The 20,163-nt window shown below is 43.5% G+C and overlaps 1 protein-coding gene across 10 annotated transcripts in view; it reads right to left on the minus strand.

Moving 5' to 3' along the window:
* The window catches only part of LOC119659810, a 58,588-nt gene that overhangs the window by 26,658 nt on the left and 11,767 nt on the right, over positions 1–20,163 (minus strand). For 9 of the 10 annotated variants that reach the window (XM_038068090.1, XM_038068088.1, XM_038068086.1 and 6 more), the window contains 3 exons: positions 19,104–19,544; positions 2,103–2,291; positions 1,680–1,876 (listed from right to left, as the gene is read on the minus strand). In XM_038068090.1, the coding sequence (XP_037924018.1) occupies positions 1,680–1,876; positions 2,103–2,233 (328 nt within the window). In that variant the 5' untranslated portion in view covers positions 2,234–2,291; positions 19,104–19,544. The remainder of the gene's footprint in view (positions 1–1,679; positions 1,877–2,102; positions 2,292–19,103; positions 19,545–20,163) is intronic. The other variant, XM_038068091.1, reaches the window with a different exon arrangement.

Below are 20,163 nucleotides of genomic sequence, written 5' to 3' on the forward strand. Positions count from 1 at the left end.
TAGAGTTGTGGACGACTCCCAGCACCCCCTTTCTTCTTGTAGAAGGTGGGATGGGGCTCCTCAATAGCTCTATTTAAACACAGAGGATCTCTCTCCAGATAACATTATCGAGGAGATGCTAAGAAGCGCTAACAGGTGGAGCCGTGTTGCCTGTTACGTTCGGATCCTTTTCGTCGCAAAGAGGAGAGGTGGAGAAGTCGGATGGCAGGGGGTTTCTTGAACTGACCGTTCCCTTCCTCGTCTCCCCTCCCGTTGGTAAAAGGAATTCCCTGATTTGAAGAATCTACAAAGCGAGAGAGTTCGGGGACTAGCCCGAAATAATGTGACAAACGGTTCCAGGCTAGCTCTCTGACGATGGGGAGGTGTTTAGTTGGTAATCCGATGATATACCGTTGCGGGAGTCCAACACTCTGTGCGTAAATGCATTCGCCTACCCCACCCCAAAAAAACGTTCACTACGTTCGATATCCCACCAGAAACTCCCAACGACTTTTGCCTATCATGGCTTCAATTTTCTTTAATCACATTTCAAATAAGAAAGTCAGATGCCATATACCAAATCGTTACAGCCTATCAAATATGATTTCTAACCCATTTGAATGTTCTCGTAAATATCACATGGAAAACGATTTTAGCGAACATCAAAACGATCTGCATTTCCGATGATCTAAATAATTTACATTACATTTTCTATGAGGCAGAAACCCCTAAAATTTCTAGATTTATTACTTTGAAGTCACTGAAACCGGATTATTCTTAGCACTTGTGCCTTCAATCCCCCAGCATTCTGACACTGTATTGCTCACATCTATTTTCTTCTCTACCGCATTTATCCGTTAATGTGCAACTTATCAGATTTTAGATGAATTTTCTCAAAACAAAGCGGGGGACCGGAAAAAACTCATCTAAAAAATTTCCATCAAATCAGCAAATAGAACAGGTGGTTTCGGCGGTTTGGGCATTAATAACAATCTCTAGATACTTTGACCTAAATATTATATTAAGATTTTACGTTTGCATATATTAAATTCCGCAGGCAGGAGTACCTGCAAGTTTTAATTATTCTTGAAATCTAAAATTAGCTCGGAGTAAAATTTGAGTAGCCTAGGAGCTACTCGATTTTAATAGGCAGCTCCCAAGTATTTTACTTAATTTTGCTGGTAGTATCGGAGCTGAAAACTATAAGATTGCGACCAGAAGATATTGCTCCAATTGACGTCATATTCTGTTGGGGAAATTTGTTCTTAGAACAGCTTTTTATTAAGTCAATTTAATTAACAGTTTTAGTGCCGTAATAAAGTTTTGGTGCAGAGAACTCTGCGAAGAATAGTGGACTGTGTTCAAGTGAATTGTGTATAAGATGTTTTCTAGCGAAATCTTTATAGCTAAGAAAATAAATGAGGGTATTATGACTTCCATTTAGTTGTGGTTTCTTAGGGGAGCTGCATAAAACTATTACATAAAAGAAATTATGCTTTGACCTGAATATGCTTTATCCTGCGGTTGCGGCTGGCATATAAAAAATGTAGTTTCTGGGGGAGCGTATGACCATACGGCACGGAAGATACTCCCAACAGAGAAAGGAAGGAGCAGCTCCTCAATCATCAAAAGGAGGTTATTATTCAACTATTTATTGTCCTAATCTTAAACGATAAACGAGCAGAATATCTAATGCATACCTTGTTGCTGTAAACTAAAATTAAGCCCTCTCGGTGGTCTCAACGCTTTTATATTCTGCGCTTGTTTCGCCAAGTTCCGAATGGTGGTGCCAAGGAAACGACTTCGCTCCTCTTCAGTTAGGTCGTTCTCAATAAAAAGCCGCAGCCCATCAAAAACGGTTGAATCACGTTCGTCGTCATCTGGATCCAAGCTCACGCTAGAATGAATGGCAAAATTTTAAATATGCATCGTCAGTTAAGGCATTGCTCACAGAATGTACAAATATCTGACTGTTATCATCATAACGCAATTATTATATTCAGAGGTAATGCCAAGGCACACGTTTATTTGTACACCGTATGTATCTAGAGCTCATATCATCATCTGGTGACTATTAGATACCCATTGTATTTCGAGAGATACTCGTGTCAAAAGATACTTACTTGCAAAGGTCATGGATGTTTTGCATTATCTCAAGGATGGCATTCAAGTCGGAGGCCTTTTGAATAGCCGCCAATTTTCTATGCACTGTCGACCACCATGGCAGATCCGATGGAAGCATCACAAGAGCCATCTTTTTATTACCTTGTCGTAATGGTTGTTACTGATGCTGCTAATGCTGCTGACGTTGGCTGCAGGGAAGAGACAGAAAAGAATGGAAATCGCTCTTAGATCACACAGAACATGGAGAAAGAAAAGAAAAAACAAGAAACCTAATGATGTTATATAAAGACTATCTAGACGCTATGTTTATAGACCGACGCATCTATTATGGTTCCATCCGTGTTTGATTCAAGTCTTCATGTCGTCTGCTTAGGGAATGGGGGAAGGGAGGCTACCGTGGGTTTCCTGAGATAAACAAGGAATCATATGGGCATCTGTGACGTCTTTGGGAGTAGATAATACGATGAGTAAACCTTTATGGAATAAAATAGCTCGACATGGAATATGTTTGCGTAATTGATATCTTAATGAAAATGTGGACATGTAGTTTTCATTGGAGTTACAGTGGAATGTAGGATAGTCGCCAAATATGCTGGAATTAGTAAAATGTAACTAAGTTAGACAGAATCAATTATCTGGGGCGTGAGTTCTTATGGTTGCTTAACAGCGGTCAGCAGAACACAGCGCTTCAATCTTGTCTACCTGCTCTCGTTATTTATAATATCTTTAGCTCCATTTTCCATCAGAACTTCCCCTGAAGTTTATGCTGGCCTTCAACGTCTGTGAATTTCAGCCATTTGCATTAATCTTCCTGCGAAAATGAATTGCAGAATGTAACCAGAGACAAAGACATCCTCGGTTATCAATCTGTGGTCTATACACTGGCGTTTTTGGACCCTAACTAAATTCTCTGCAGCTATGTATCCTGGGCGAAATGCCCGAGCAAATAGTTCTGAATCCCTAGCTGACATCAAATTTGCGGCCTAGGTACTAGCCTTGGCAAAGTTTCTTAGTGTAGAGCGAACCACCTGTGACCGATGCATGTCAGGACATATTGAGAGTCCTCGGAGCTATCGGCAATTCTCTGTCGATGTCGGTAGGACGATGTGAGCCTAGCTCTGCCAAGGTGGTAGTTGTGGCGTGCATCAAGAGCCAGTTTCTTCAGGACCCTGATCGGGCACTGTGCATTGAAGTGGCTTTAGTAGACTGCGTCGCCACCAAGATCAACTAAGTGTAGGTAAGTCACCGAAGTTACACCCAGTCCTGTCTATTGCGGTCAGCTTCCTGGCAAACGATGCACTACAACGCCCAGTGAAGACAGCAGCAAGAACTAAAATACTCGGTTTGCAGAAAAGTCAGCAAACGCATGAAAACCGGTTGATGGGGCTGGAAGAACTCCTGAATTGCATTTCCTCTTCCGGGTGAACATGGTGAATAACAAAAGATGTACAAAAAACAAAAGCAACTGAATTTCCGGTTGAGAGCACCGTAAGCACCAAGCGGATCACATATCGTCTGTTGCAGAGCGAACTGCGAAAAAAGTCAAAAGAGGAAGACGAATATGAAGGAGACTTCACTCAGGTAGTTTTCAAGGCTCAAAAAAAGACGAAAGACAAAAGGAAACAACCCACCGCGCTGTTAGAAGACCATCTGCCTGAAGTCACAGCATTCTCTTTCCTGTGGGACGTCGCGAAAGTGAACATCAGGAGGTTCGTTGAAACGACAGACTGCGGAGCCTCTATAACCGGGAGGGCAGCAACACGTGGTAAACCTTCTATGCATTGCCGGACGGCGGAAAATGCTGAGCTGCGGAAGGAGTGTCATAATCTCCATCGTTGAACACAACGCTTAGGCGACCACTAGAACGCATGCAGCACAATGAGATAGTACAGATAAACAAAAAAAGAGACTCCGCAGCACGATACACAAAAGTAGAGCTCGCTCCTGGCAGAACCTAGTCGACAAGGTGGAAAATTTGAGCTCTATGGAGGATATTGTACTAGCATATTCCCTCTCCGGGTTGATGACAACAACGTGGAAGGCGCCGAGGATTATCCACTTTTTTCCATACAATATTTGGAAGAGGCAGTCCTATCTATAAAAAAGACAACGACCCGATGGTATCCCATGCAGAGGAATGAAAACTGATATTCCACCATTATTCAGACCTACTTTTCACGAATTAAACGTTTGCCTGAAAGAGAGTATTTTCCCTTTCTACTGGAAGATGGTGAAACAAAGCGAAAGGAGATTCTGAGCTACCTTCTACATACTGACCACCATGTGTTCGTAGCTGAGAAAATGCTCGAAAAGCTAATTAGGAGTAGACTCGCTGAAGCGATACATGCACCGAGGACTTATTATCAACACAGTTTGGTTTTAGTTCAGGGATATCCACTGTGGATGCTGTTATGAAAGTCGTGGATGTGATTTATCAAGCACATAGCCGCCGATTTCGAAGGATAGCGCTCCTTATAACGATTCATGTCAGAAATGGCTTCAACTGAGTAAGACGGAAGGACCTGCTAAGCATACTAGGCAATTCGTTCCACATGGAATGGAAATTGAGGGATTATCTGAGAGACTACTCCCTGCTCTATGAGACACTAGAAACCCAAAGGAGAGTGGAGATCACTTCGGGGGTAACAGAAGCATCCATCCTAAGGTCGGACCTTTGGAACGCTTCTTGCGATGGTCTGCTAAGGCCGGCAATATGAGAAGAGTCGCACCTCATCGGTTATGCAGACAATGTTGCGGCACTTATCCCCGGAACTTGAGCAGACGTAAAGCAGACTCGGTATATTGGTACGACAGGTAAGCGGATGGATAACTGATAATGGTATCAGCCTTGCGTTGGAAAAAACTGACCAAAAGGAGAATTCCGACCTTGGGTCACATAACGATCGGTAAGCTGATAATCGAGTCAAAAACTAATGGTTAAATACCTTGGATTGACATCCGACTTAAAAATAAGCTGCTTCGAGCAAATCAAGGTAGTAGCGGCAAACGAGTAAAGAGGCAGATAAACCGCGCGGCTCACTGGCAACTTAGGTACGTGGCTGAACCGAAAGCATGGTGAGATTGACTATTTTCTCACTAGCTTTTGAAAATCCGGTGGTGTTAAGGTTCGGCTTAATGTCGAGAACAGGATCGTTGGAGAGTCTCAGGTTTTCCCCGTACACCAGCTCCGTGGGACTTGAAGTCGATTCTTAACAATGAGCCGTCCGAAGGCCAAGTAGAACAACTGAAAGGACTTAAGACAAAGAAGGGTCGTCTTGAGCCATTATAGGCTTTGTGCCATCTTTCAAGCATTCCATTGAACTATGGGTGGTACGCAGTTGTCCGGCGGCATTTGAGCGGAGAACTCCGAGAAAAAGTAGGACTCAAACTGCATTCTCTGGTCGGTGATTATAACTACCCAGTCTCTATAGAGAGCCTCAATATAAGATTGGGTAGACATATCGTTTAGAAGTATCATCTCAGGCCATTACGTGAACCTATACTTGACGACGTGCGAGTCCCGGAAAGGGAGATGGATTGTGTGAAAAACTTTGGTAGATCGAAGAAACACCCCTACCACTCTCCTCCGTAGTCTTGCAATGTGCATTTGGAGTTGGCCCTCAGCCTCTGAAGAACTGCGTCGTCTTTTGCGTTTCCGGGATTGCTTGAAAATCAATGGTGTCGGGAATTTTGACTCCCCTCCAACACGTGACAGTGGTTCAGCTGCTTAGGAAGGAAGCTCAACCCTTACTAGATCTGGTTAACTTTTTGATGAAGGGCAGCCCCTATCGACAAATACGGCTAGGGGTGCACCTTGTTGAAGGAATGGCAGAAGTGTAACTTCCACCAGCTGATCCTTCGTGATCTCAAATGCTTGAGCAGTTTTTGCTATTCGGTCCAGACAAGTAGGCATCAAGGACCGATTGTTGGTGGGCGGGCTAGGGCAAGAAACGACGGTAGAAATTTAACATGCTCAAGAACCTTCTCGGATCCTCAACTGTTTTCGGGAGCGGGAAGCTAGAAAGCGCTTGTACTTTGACTTTGTGGAATTCGATATCGGACTGGCATCGTCTGGGCATTTAGACTTCTGTAATCGTCACAACTTCTCCAATCGTCATTGGATCGCGGACGGCAAAAGCTGCCTGATGGTCCGCAAATATCCTGGTTAAGAAGTTCTTCGAGTTCTTTTCGCGCAACTGCGAACTTCTGCAATAGTAATGGACACACCTTAGAAAAATAGGGGAGCCAGTAGTGTTGACGTAGTGCTGAATATCGTGCTTAACGAGCTCAGAGACCCTACGGTAGTAGAGATGTTGGCATATTTTTGAAGAAGTGCGCAAGTTCTTGGGTCGGGAACGATAGAAAGAGTGCTGCGTGTGCAGGATGAGACTATCCCCGATGACCTGAGGGAAGTTGTGGAGTCAATCCAGAACCTGTTATGGAGGCCCACTAACAATACATGGGAATGCTGATCTCCGCGATAATGAAGCGCCAAGAAAATGCTGGTCGGAATCTTAACTCATGTCTACCTGCGGACGGAAATAAAAGGGGTATATTTGTACTACTTTTACGCCCTACCAAGTTTGACATTGTCTCGAGTTGGATATAATTCTGACCAACGAAGGTTATGCAAATGGAAAGAGGAGTCTGCCTCAATCATAGCCCTAAAACGGCACGTGGTATACCCTGGTGTGTCAGGAGAACTACACCCACGGTGATCACCGTGGAACCACAGGGCAAAGAACAATCAAGCCCGAAACCGAGAAAGATGTCAGGCTGGTCTGCTTTGAATGAGTTGACCTTCAAAGAGGTGTGGCTAGACAAACAGAATAAAGACGGCGCCTAGGAAAGAGCTGTCCATGTAGCTCAATGCATCGGCAAAGCATATGACGCGTCCATGCCTAGGAGGTGTTAATTCTCCTTCCTGCCACCGAGCTAGAAAAGCGGCTCAGAGGGCGGTAAGCAGAATTTACCAGGAGAAAAAAAAGAGCGTGTTTGTAAGAAAGCTGGTAAAACCGTCAAGCTCGCCATCCAACGAAGCGAGAGGAAATGCTTTAAGGAACTGTTCAGAATCGGACGTAAACTCGTGGTTTAGCGCCTCTAGAATCGTGATCGTGCAAATCAGAGACCGTTCATCAACGCAGATCGCGTGCCCTACCCTCTTGCTAAAAATCATTTAGGAGTTATTCTCCAGCACCAAGAGGATACTGACCACTTTCAGCGACCTCTGAATGTGATGCAATGCCGCCAGTCACTAGACACGAGCTGATGGAAATCTGCGGTAGAATGGGAGATAACAAAGCTCTGGGTCTGGATGGTGTGCCGAATAGGGCCCTTCATTTTGCCGTGAAATCCAGACCGGACACTGATTTGTTCGAAGCGTACATGGGTAAACCTCCTGGTGAGTCAACCTCCTCCTGTATGTCTTTTGGATACTGTGGGAAAAATGATAGAACGAGTAATCTGGAATTACTCCCTGTTGTTGAAAGACAGGGCGGCCTCTCAGATCGGCAGATAGGTTCCGTAAAGCCAGATGAACCACTGATACCATCAAAGTGGTTACTGGGTTGGCCAAATATGCAATTCCCGGAAAGGGAAGTACTAGCAAGTATTGTGTAGTGGTGACCCTGAACGTGAGAAATGCATTCAATTCGGCCAGCTGGAACCTAATATGGGAATCTCTGGCAAAGATTGAGATTCCCGCCTTCCGTAAAAGAAATTATGCCTGTATTCAAATTGGGAACCATATCATCACTTCTAAGCTTGCCACCAAATACTTGGGAATGATGATAAACGTGAAACTCAGTTATAAGCAACACGTGCAGTATGCCTGTGAAAAAACATCCAACGCAAGTGTGGCCCTATCAAGGACGATGCCAAACGTAGAGAGGGGGGAGGGGAGGGCACAGTATGCTTCCAGGTTGCTTACAGCTAGGGTAGTGAATTCGATTCTGCTCTATGCAGTTCCAGTTTGGGGAAAGGCATTGGAAGTCGCATTTAACGCTAACAAACTGTCTGCAGTCTATAAAAGAACACTCCTAAGGTTGTGCTCTGCTTTCAGGACTGTCATAGATATTCATTATCTAACATCTTGGCAGTTGAGATGACGAACATATACAATGTGAAGTTCCCGCAGATGAAGAACGCCGAAAAGGAGAGATCTCTAAAGAGATGATAAGAGCATTGGGAACGCTTGGGAAAGGGACGGTCGACGCACAGGCTCATCCCTGCCATCAAGGGCTGATTGGAGAGACGGTGCCGTGAGATTAATTATATTCTTACAAATTTTCTTAAGGGGCATGGAGGATATCGCCAGTACCTGTACAAGTTTAAACTGGATACCTTACGCGGTCGTCTAAACTGCAATAGAGTTCCAGGCGACTCAGAGCACTTATTCGTCCACTGTCCAAGATTTGTGGAAGAAAAGAATAACTTGGATTAGACTCTAGGAGAGATGATGGTACCAGGAACACTGGTGCGAAAAATGCTTACACGTCAGGAAGACTGGGATGCGGTCAACTTCATGGTCGCATGATGAAAGGTAGCCAAGCTAGAGTCAGCTGGCTCCGCCCAATAATGTGATAGTTTATGGTGGTTCAACGGGATACGGGGGGAGTCGGAGGTGGTTTCATTGGGTAAAAATCCTACACGCTGGCGTGTCCAGGTTAGTGTCTTTGAAGACTTCCACCTCCTCTAAAAAAAAACGGTAGACTAATTTTAATAAGCTTTTGTTTAACACATAACTGTGCTATGTGCTAACTCCGCCCGTAATGTAACATATTATGGTAGTTCCGTGGAGAATCGCAGGGGTGCGGGGAATAAGCGAGTAAAAACTCCATCCACTGGCGTATCTTTTGAAGGACTTCAATCCATAAAAAAGTAGGCAGGTTCTGTTTTAAATAAAGCCTTCAAAGTGTTAGGATAAGTAGATATATTTTTGAGCTATTAAAAATTTATTAAGGATAAGTTATGTCAACCTTATGTCGTTTTATCGGTAATTGTTTTTAACTTACCACGTTCAAGTTATCTTTGTAAATTCCATTTTAAATGCTCAATAAAAAAAATCCTTGGTAAATACTTCACATGTGGATTATGGCTTTATATCCATGTCACAAGATTGGGATTCGTCACAAATCAACAAATTCACAGCCTATATAACGTCTACCAGTTCCCGAACTTCCATTGAATTGCGTGACTATAGACTCGTTCAACCAAGATTGCGTGAAACATAGATAGTAGGCGTTGAGTCGATTTCAATTATTTTTGTTTGCATCTAAAGTCTCCAACCCCATATTCCTGCTAAACGTGAAGCAAGTCAGGAACCACCCGGCTAATCACTACAAATATGAAGGATATCCAGTTACCAACGAAAGTAGGACTCTAACCTACACCGTAACCCAAATTCAAGCCTTGGCGTCCTTTTGTTTTCTCAGACTGAATCGATTTATCCAAAACTTATATAGGCCAAAGGCTCCAAGAAACATCCAAGTCAACACGTAAGATTTCCTGAACATTCGGGGAAATACCGCGTGATACTAAAAAAAAATTCCAAACATAAACAAAAACAAACGATAAAACATCCCCACCTACACTTTCAACAAACATTTCCGTGTAATTCCTTGAACCTATCAAAAGCCTAACAGGTAGTTGATTGCCGTCCGGCAAAGATGATGCTCGAATTTTAGGAATTCGCCATAATAATGAAAGGAGATCCACACAAAACAAACGTGCTGAAAAGTCGGGGCTAATTTTAGCTGGTTGTCGACCACGACGGGCCACGTATTGTAATTTATTTGTATATATTTCCATATATATGTACGCAGGAGGAAAAACGATACCATGTTGACTAGTAATATTTGTACCCGAATATTGTTAATGGTCTCCTGCACCCCCGAAAATTTACATGCGTTCATACGCGCCCTACACCACTTTCTGTCCGATTAATTCTGAAATGCTAAAGGTGTCGGGGAGGAAGAATATGTTTCTAGGATGTATTTATGTTGTATACTTTGGTGGCTTTTCGTATTTCACTTTTCCCGGCCTTTTGCTTTCTTTAAACATCACAAAAATCCCATTGGATTCGTTCCAAATTGGCAGTTCTCCCTCGTGTGTGTTTGTTTAAAATAAATTTAAAATTTTCCGGGTTAAAAATGTCTACGCAAAAAAAAAAACTGTTTGAAGGAAAAGCGGAGGTTATGCGTAACATTTTGTAATGTTACTGTGCCATTTGTCGTTAAATTTTTACGGCTCGTCCACGGGAATTAATGGGGGATGAATAAATGAGTCAAATTCTAAAGTTCATGGGAAATCGAAGTCTTCGAAATTCTAATAGTTTCACGTAGAAAGATTTAGGGAAGTGAATTTGGCCGTATACCGATCGCGGAATTTTATTGATTTGAATGCATGCCAGGGACGGGATCTTTGAATTACATGCCAGAATCCACAAATACTAGGCGGCGCCCAATGTGGGTACAACTGCACACGCCCCCAGCATATATCATATAATCACAAAGATCTCTTATAGAACTAGAAGGATATATTAATGAGGAAAATGAGAATTATGACCGAGGGTCGAAAAAAATATCCCTGGAATCTCTCTGTTCCCGTATCGCATCCTATCTGTTAGTAACTTCTCGTACAGTCATGGAGGATGGATCGGGCGCAGGGGTGTTCTCCGAGGATCCGATTATAGAACTGGCCCTGGAAAAATGACGACCATATTCCAGCCGGAGATATATGCCATTTCATTGGCAGCAGAAGAATGTCTGCGACAAAAATGGAGGGGTCGAACCATTCGAATCTGTTCCGAAAGTCGGGCGGCATTATCAGCACTAAATGGCAACGACATATCAAGCCAGCTGGTGTGGAGTTGTCATCAGGTGCTGCTGAAACTTGGCCGACTGAACAAAACATTCCTGATGTGGGTGCCGGGGCACTCTAACATCGCCGGTAATGAGGAAGCTGGCAGACTGGCTCGCCGAGGGTCTGGATCCTCAATGGTGGGGCCAGAACCAGCTCTCGGAATCCGACCATCTACTGTCAAGTCTACTCTGAAGGGTGGAATTGCAAGGATTCAAGCAACCGAGTGGAGAAATTTGGACTCTTGCCGGCAAGCGAAAATCTTTGTGAAGGAGCCTAGGGCTACTAGAGCGGCATTTTTGTTGTCCCTTAAGAAGTGGGACATGAAAACCCTAGTAGCGCTTTTGACGGGACACTGCCCCTTAAACTACCATATGGAAAAATTGGGGTAGTAGTTTCGGCTGTGTGCAGCCAATGTGAGGAGGAGGAGGAGACGGCCCTGCACTTTTTATGCAGCTGCCCCGCATCCTCAGATCTCAGACGAAGACACCTTGGCAAGGTTTTCTTCAATGAAGAATCTGCACACTCCCTGCCTCTGGAGAATGTTCTAAGATTCGCTAAAACCTGCGAACACTGTAGGCGGGAAGCCATTGAACAGGCAACTTACGGGGATAGTACAATGGGCCTAACAATGGCCTGAGTACTTGGAGCTGCGGCTCCCCCCAGTTAACTAAACTAACTTCTCGTACACCTTTAACAGAACAAGCGAAAGAAAGGGTAACTAGATACGTGAACGGAACTGCCTTGAAGCTAGTTTATGGGACCAGATCTGCGTCAACCGAACAACGTATTCCAGAGAAAGTGTTAAATGGAAAACGGAAAACTGCGTGAAGAAATGAGACCTACAAAAAGGAAGACATGGGCACTTGTCTATCTCCAAATGCGACAATTCGCAGAGAAATCAATCATGAGGCGATCGAGTCTTTGACAGTACGGTAGAAGGGCAACCTGATTACACACCAACCGTGGCATACGCTTCCAACTGTTTTCTATTCCATATTAGACAAAGCTTATATCGAAAAACATAACAGTTGGTCAAATTAACCTGCGACATACCAAAGCCTCCGCCTATCTGCTAGCAGCGAGGCTCACGAAGCTGCAGGACTTTCCTCATATAGTTTTTTTGGTGCAAGAGCCTTGGATTGATTTAACAAAATCTTTGGCATTGCGTTGGATCAGTTCAGAGGGCTAGGATCTTCTATGATGAAGGATCCATAAGACTGAGAGCTTGTGTCCTGAAACTGTTAGGGGCAACTATGTTGAGACAATTCTGTTACCAACATCTAGTTACGGTCATCTTACAATACCAGATTGATGGCGAGAGGAAAAACGATAGCTCTTGCTTACTTACCCTATGATCGGGTGTGTTCTCCACCGCCGCAAGAACCAAGGATTTGATAGCTTACGCAGAATCAAGTGATCTCAAATTCTTAATAGGTTGGGCTGCAAACGCCAAACATATTTATTGGGGGATTAGCAAATGCAATTCTAGAGGAGAGAAGCTATTTGATTTCATCACTCCAGCCGGTCTCATGACTGCGAACGTGGAATGCACCCTTACGTTCGTAAGACCAATATGGAGTAATGTAAGAGCAATTCAATTAACAGTACTTCAAGGTTGTTAGAGTTGATTAGAGACTAGCGGGTACTGGACGAAGTCTCACTGTCGGAACTGCCAAAACATCGTTACTTAGAATTTAGTCGGACTATTACAGGTTGTAATACAAAGACAAGCTCCTAGGCTGGAATTGGACGAAGTTCAATGAACTTCTTGGGAATAAAAAGCAACTCATTTGGCGACTAAGGACTCCTTGAGCGATAGAATCTGAATCGCATAATTAGCCGAGGCAAATGGAATAAAATGGTTCCCTCGTGGATTCGATAATTGAAAAAACTCAGGAATCCAACCACAGAATAAAAATGAAAACTAATTAAGCTTCCGAAACTCACAGCGTGAATATAACAGGCCCGTTGAGTGCTCGAAACGAGACTCCTTCAGAACATATTATGAAAAAATGAAAGGCAAAAGAGAAACTTCAAGGTTGTCCAGAGTTCTGGACTGGACTGTAGACGTTTCCACCTCTTGACAGCAGGGTAATATATATATATGGTATTCATTCGCACCTTGATGGGGTATGGCGCATCATAAACACAACGCGCTATCGTTCGTGGTTACCTGAAATTACCTTCAGCTCCCACGAGACTTCCCGAGACGAATGCATTCCTCCTCTACTATTCTGCGCCAAGTACTCTTGGGGCGACCCACTCGTGACCCATTTTGGAACAGTGATTTCCACTGCATGAAGTAGCTAGTAATGCAATTGTCGTCCCTTCATAATGTGTAACCTATCCACAGCTACTTATTCCGATCAAATTGCCTACGAGGCTTGGAGTTTTTGAGTAACAACGGAGGTCACTTTCCATGTACTACTTCCATATAGCAAATCAGAAAGAACATTAGCACAGAACAGGCTCAACTTGATCTTGGTGTTGAGATAACTTCATTTCCAGATTGTAGACAGAGCGGCGAAGGCGGATCTCGCGCTAATAACGCGTAGGGCAACATCCAGCTCGGTGCTATCGTCGGCAGAAACTACGCTTCTTAGATATATAAATTTACCGACGCCTTCAATGCTTTGCCTATTAGGGATAAGCAGAGTGCAATGGGCCTTCCAACTGTGAACATTGGTTTGGTTGGCTTTTGTCTTCAGTGCAAATCTACTTGGCTCTCCTCCTAAATCCAGAGCCATTTGGCCAAGGTCCATGACCCGGTGTGATGACATCTGTTTACATCAGCTTAATTAAAGTGTTTGGGGAAAGATATCATAGTCCATTGAACTCTTCTGCGTTTTCCGGAGAAGGCAACAATAAGAACGTTACCGATAACAAGAAGAACTATTATAATATCGGCGACAGGATGCAAATCTGGTGGATTCCGCTTTCAACCCCAAACTCTACTGAGATTTTACCTCGGTGCAGCACGTGACTTTTGCGCCTTTATGTGTAGTTCTGATAATAGCTATTAGCTTCTCCTGCATAGAACACCAGAGATATACCCCTGTCATACCATCGAAAGCTTTCTCGGTGGTGAAGGCGAAGATCTTAACTCCGCGCACTGTTCCAAAATGATCCGTAGGGTTTTGATGTGGTCAATTTAGGAGGATCAGGAGTGAAAACGAGTTTGCTCTCTGTCGATCAAGCTTTCGAGATGTTCTTGGAACGCATTAATTCCAAGATTATTTTAGCTCTTTGCAACGAGGGGAAGCATGAAGATACCCCTCTAATTATCACACTCAATACGGGTCCTTGGAGTGCCGCTTCTCCGTAGACCAAAAAAGATACCCTCCCGTTGAAAGCTTTATCAAGATCGATGAAGAACAGGTGAAACGAGGATCTAAATTCCGCGCACTATTCCAAAGTGATGTCTACGATATTGATGTGGCTAATGCAGGAGGATGTGGAGCGGAAACAATCTGCTCGGGTGCTCATCCAATTGTGACACTCAAAACAAGTGCCCATCTTTGAAATTTTTCTCAGGTTTCCGCTTCCTTGACCAGAGCAATACCAAATTCTCTCTTGTCACCGGGCACATTACGCTGAACTTCCCAGGATTTGGCTTAGTATTGGAGTTGGAGCTCGTTACGCCCGCCATCGTTCGCAGTGGTCAATAGAGCTTGCAACTCATTCCGTTCATCGATCTGCTTCCACGATTCTGCAGTCAGCCAGATCTTATGACGCCCCTTCGGAACGAGAAAGAATATTTTTGATGGTAGTGCATAGATATTCTTAGACGAGTTACTCAGTATATCTGCCGTCCGCTGTCGAGTGACAGTTGGATCATACAAGCGGTCGATGTTGAGGGAGTCGCAGCTCTCCAAACCAAGTGGTCGATCTGATTGCTCGTATGGTGTCGATCAGTTGAAACCCAACCCAATATTAAACCAATGACGAAATGGTGAAAGTTGGGAGATCCACGAACTTCCCACTATTATCGATACGGTTCCCAAGACCATGTTTCCCCATCAAATGTACGAGCAAGGTTTTGTTCGAACCCACTGCCTACTACCTTTGATCTGAAGACCGTCGCACCCTTTATTCTGCCAACTGTTCCCTCCAGGTGCTCTCCAAAACGTGTTTCCGCGTTCTTTCCCTTCCTTTGGCCAGGGAATTTCATATATTGCGGACTTGGCCATTTGATCGAACGCTGGGTGGCACGCATCAGGAAGCGTACGCGCAAGGGTATGCTCATGTATGAAAGGTCACCACGGAGAGCAACGTTACATTTCGACAGATGAAATTCTTCGCGGAAATCGGAAAGGAATGTGGATAGTCTCTGGGTCGACATTAATGCTCAATCAATTGGTAGCTCTAGTGGCCAGATGGAAAAGGTACTAGGTGAGCAAGCGGAAGTAAAAGCTCGAATACAGAAGATTTGAACGCAGGGACATGGATGGGATTATATGGCGAGAGGATATCTGGGTTACGCTTCGATTTCGATCATTTTGCAGTAGCATGCACTAGTCAACACTATAGATCAAAAAGGTGCAGGAAAAGTGATCTTATCTTATCAAAGACTGTACTAGAGATCCACTATGAATGCTGTGGTCGGTAAGAGGGAGTGGACGATCAGCACGTTGCAAGTGGTGGTAGGTTTCTGGCGTATAGGGGGGAGTTGAATCGTTAATACAAATCACCTCAACCATTGCGGGGCAGCTCAAAATCTACTTTGACAAACCATTCAAAAATCGAATATGTACATGGTGGTAATCTGCGAATAATATCAAAATTCTGGCAGTACTACGTGGATGATCGATACATTTGCAAACGCGGTGATATAGAGGCACCAAAGACAAGCTGTAAAAGAAACAATGGCATTTCTGATAGTCAGAAATGCAACAATAGCGCAATATGATGAGATGCTAGAGAGCTTTATATCCTAGAGATCCAAGCCCTAAAATTATTGCTGACGATTCTTGAAGCCTTTGCTGGGCGGGGCATTGTACTAACCATCGTTGGATACATCCGCATCTTCCAAGGGAGATAGTTAGGATCGATTGTTGATCTTATTTATCTTAATACCTCGTTGGCGAAAGGGGCGGTCTGGCAGGTGAATGAACGTTGCACCTATAGTGACCACCAGGTCATTTTTCTAGGCGGCTATGGAAACGGAATAAGCGTCATTCGAATGCGCAACAGAACTGAAAGATAAAAAACTTAGGATTTTGTTTTACACAAAACCTTATTAAATTGTAATGAAAAGACGAAGGAGGGGACACAAATTACCACGAGTTACGTGCCCGCGACTCTGCTATAAAATAATTGCGGCAAGCTCATTTCTACGATCGATGTGACAGATGACAAAAATTGGTTGGATTAACGGCACTTTACGGAAACTGGGTATATTTAGTTACTTAGCTCGAATAATCTAAAGTTACCTTTTTGGAGAAACTTCTTTCGCATGTTAAGAGACATAACAGGCCTAAAGAATATATTGTAGCAGCAGGTGTTCCCCTGCCCCAACCATGGAACATGATGTATAATGGTGTGCTTGGCCTTCGCATATCAGACGAGGTAACGTTCATTCGCGATAGTTGTAGTTGCGAAGCACCCTGCGGACATGAAAATTTATGGGAATGAAACCATTTATATCATCAAATAGTTAAACTGGATCTGGCGGATGAAAAGACAGAGTTGGTCCTTATTGTCAATCGCAGGAAAAAAATACTGTCGAAATCCGGGTTGGTAATCACAAGGTCATTTCAAAATTGAGTATTAGAGGCAATGATCGAGGTCAAATTGAGCTTCAAGAGGCACTTGGACTATGGACGAGAGAAAGCAGCATAGGCTACTTCATCTGTAGCAAGGATGACGCCTAATATTGGAAACCAAAGCAGCGCAGGGGTGGTGAAATCAGGGGATCATTGGACAACGTGGTGAATCGAAAGGTGAATTCGACATACCGCGCTGAGGGCATGCAACATATATAAAACAGTATCGGATGAGGCAAAGTGTATCATCGGGAATGATTCCCTTGGATCTTGAATAAGACGAACTGCATCAGAGAAGAAGGATGAATCTGCCTGATGTGACGGCTGACTCCTGGAAAGCCGTTAGGAAAAGGCTGAACAGAAGGTGATAACAACGGAGGAGAAGTTACGGATAAGCCCGCTGAATCCATACTTTGACCCCATTATTAAGAAATGAGTCCAGTGAAAACATGGAGAATTGAATTGCAACCCAGAAGCATTTGCATCGCTTCGGATTGTACGAGTCCCCAGACTGTTCCAAATGCTCCACTACACTCGAGGACCCGGAGCATGTCACGTTCCATTGTCTGAGATTCACGGATGAAACAAGGATGTTAAACGATGCCCTCAGCGTAGTTATCGGACCCTATAATCTCATGGAGGAGATACTGAGGTCGAAAGCAAATTGGAACGACAATAACCACAAGGCGGTCATCCACACTTTCCTTTCTTTTGCACAACAGAGATTGCGGCTCCCTAAAACAATCCTTGCAAGGTGGCCCTGGCTGATAGATGTTGGAAAGTGCCCTAATTCCAGACCTTGAGCCTGCACATTACCCAATTTATTTTACCCTTGACTGTGGGAATCAGCTTATGCTTTGACCCGGCCGGCAAACGGACAATAAGAGTCTGTATGCTTTAATACATATTACCCATGCCCTTAATAGCGATCTGCTTCAGCCTGTTCAGACTACATTGCGCTTCAAGTGGGTATTTTGCCCCAGGTGGGCCCATCTACATCCTGCTGAGTCAAAACATTCTGGACTTAATCGCGGAAACTGTCCGATATCTTTTCGCTGGAATTATTAGTTCTAGGATCAACTCCCCTTTTTGTGTTTGTCTAATATGGATCACACTGGCGCCAAGTCTGACAATTTTGAATCGACCTATTCTATTTTTGGAAGCAATTAAAATTAAGAAACCGTAGTAGTCATTTTCTTCACAATAAGTTTAAACAAGGAAATTGTTCACACACTTTTATTTTTAATTAACGATATAATCACCTTGTTTAGGGCTTATTACCCAAACTTTCTAAAAATTAGGCGATGACGGCTTTACAGCCTCTTACCAGGCCTCTGCCCTGGGAGCAGCGTGACCGAAGCTCGCAGATGTATTGGCGGTTTCTAAAAAGCGAATGCTATAGAGTGAAAGCGTTTTCAGAAACACCAAATCCAGTGAAAAATTTGGTCATATTACTAAGCAGGCTTTAATGGCGAACCCTAATCCCGATATTTACGACTATACACTTTGATTATGAAGAAATTAACGCTAAAATTCCTCTTTTCCAGTGTTTCATTTTCGGTGCTCTTGTTGATGGCGCCAAACTAGTTGTTCCAAAAAATGTGGCGGTACCGGCAACCTCTATCATCCACAAGAAGTGTGACTTCACCGAATGTTATACCGCGTCGCGCTCATCCCTCCGCGCAGCCACCAATACCGTTTTCAGCTCCTTACGTTTATCGATCCACACCCACGTTTCCGCAAACAGTCAGATGTGGTATGCCCTTTTGGGACTTGGTCGACGACTTCAACTGTGCCAAAAATAAAACCACTTTTGATGCCACCCAGTGCTCAGCGATATTATCGGCTAAGTTGTTTAAAGGTTGTTCCGTTTACGCAACAAGGATGTCTTTCCGCTGCCGGATGACAACCGGGTCACGGAGATGACTTGTATTAAATTTGGTGGACCGACGATGTCTTCTCAGTAACAGATTGCGAGGGAAAGAAAGGAAGCATTAGATTAGATTCACTGGTTAAAATGCTGAAATATGAAATGTAATATTTAGGAAGCGAAAGTTCCGCACACCTCCTAAGCTGGGCAAGGGAAAGGCATAGATGATGGTCGTCGAACAGAGAGATTGTCCGGTCGCACGCAATAGTTTCACCCTCCTTTTATTGGCAACTACCAATCTGAGAGCCTTTTGGAGGAGTTAGTCTGTGGTCTGTTTTTCATACATTTTCATTCATTTGTTATAGAAGAACATGTTCAAGGATAGAAAGAAGGTAACAAGGAAAGGCAATGTTTAAGTAGGGCGTCAGTTCTAAGCGTAATAGTCCATATATTAGTGCTACCTTTAATAATTAAAATTCAAAGAAGACATTGAAAATACGAACCTTTCAGCTACCTCGTCTCCCAATACTGAATATCCTTTTTCATAAAAGTTACATCCAAAACACTCAAATCGAAGGTGTGCAATTGTAGATATCCTAAATGCAATACTCAGGAATTTCGTGTAGAATACTAAATAGTATTATATTCGTCGTTTATTCTGCTCACGTTGTTTTGGTTTATCGAACTAGCGCTGTCGTTGCAATCGGTTGCACATCGAGACACTCGGCAAGCATAGAACACCTCAAATTCACTGTTCCACTTTATTCGGTACATTTAAATATTCACTTAACGAAAATTTAAGTTTCTACCATTCGCTTCTATTTTTGTCACCATTAAAACATGAAAATTTCCCAACCATTTTCTCGTCATCTGCATCATCATGACGAATGTGGCGTAAAGTTGCGACAAAAGTTATTGTCGTTCACGTAGACGCGGCTTTTTAGCTTTGGGACGTAAAATAAAGTATAAATCAAATATGTCAGGAAAAAATTAGATTTTAAATAGGATTTTAAAGTTTTATGAGTTGACTAGATAGAAGGGGTGGAGGACACGTGCCGGCCATGCAATGGGGGAGTGGAAAGTGAGTGTACACATATTATCGCATTATTTTGCTAACGTCCAAGAGATCATCGGGCGTTGAACTAAGGACGCCGGGGGATGAATCATTACATTGTTTTAAGACGTAGAAGTGAATATAAGAGCACTTACCGTTCCAATAATATTCATTTTGTTTAAGGGGTAATTCCAACACCCTTATCAGACCCATTGTATTACCCACTTTAGACAATCACAAGCAGCCACAATTGGAACCGAGACTCAAATCCGGGACACAAAGTAACCCACACGAACAGCAATAGTTAATGCCGCAGCTTGCTAGGTCCTTGGTGGTATTTTCGAACCTGTGGCGCAGCATGGTTAGCAAATTTATTTCGAATGTTGTTAATGCGAGCGGACCGATATCCTATTCCGCTCATCCACGACTTTGCGCATCATCTCTCAAACTGCCGCATCTTTTCGACCTTAGATTTAGCCAAGGCATATCACCAAATCCCTGTAGCTCCA

Source organism: Hermetia illucens, chromosome 6 (genome assembly GCF_905115235.1).
Source record: "Hermetia illucens chromosome 6, iHerIll2.2.curated.20191125, whole genome shotgun sequence".
Lineage (NCBI taxonomy): Eukaryota > Metazoa > Arthropoda > Insecta > Diptera > Stratiomyidae > Hermetia > Hermetia illucens.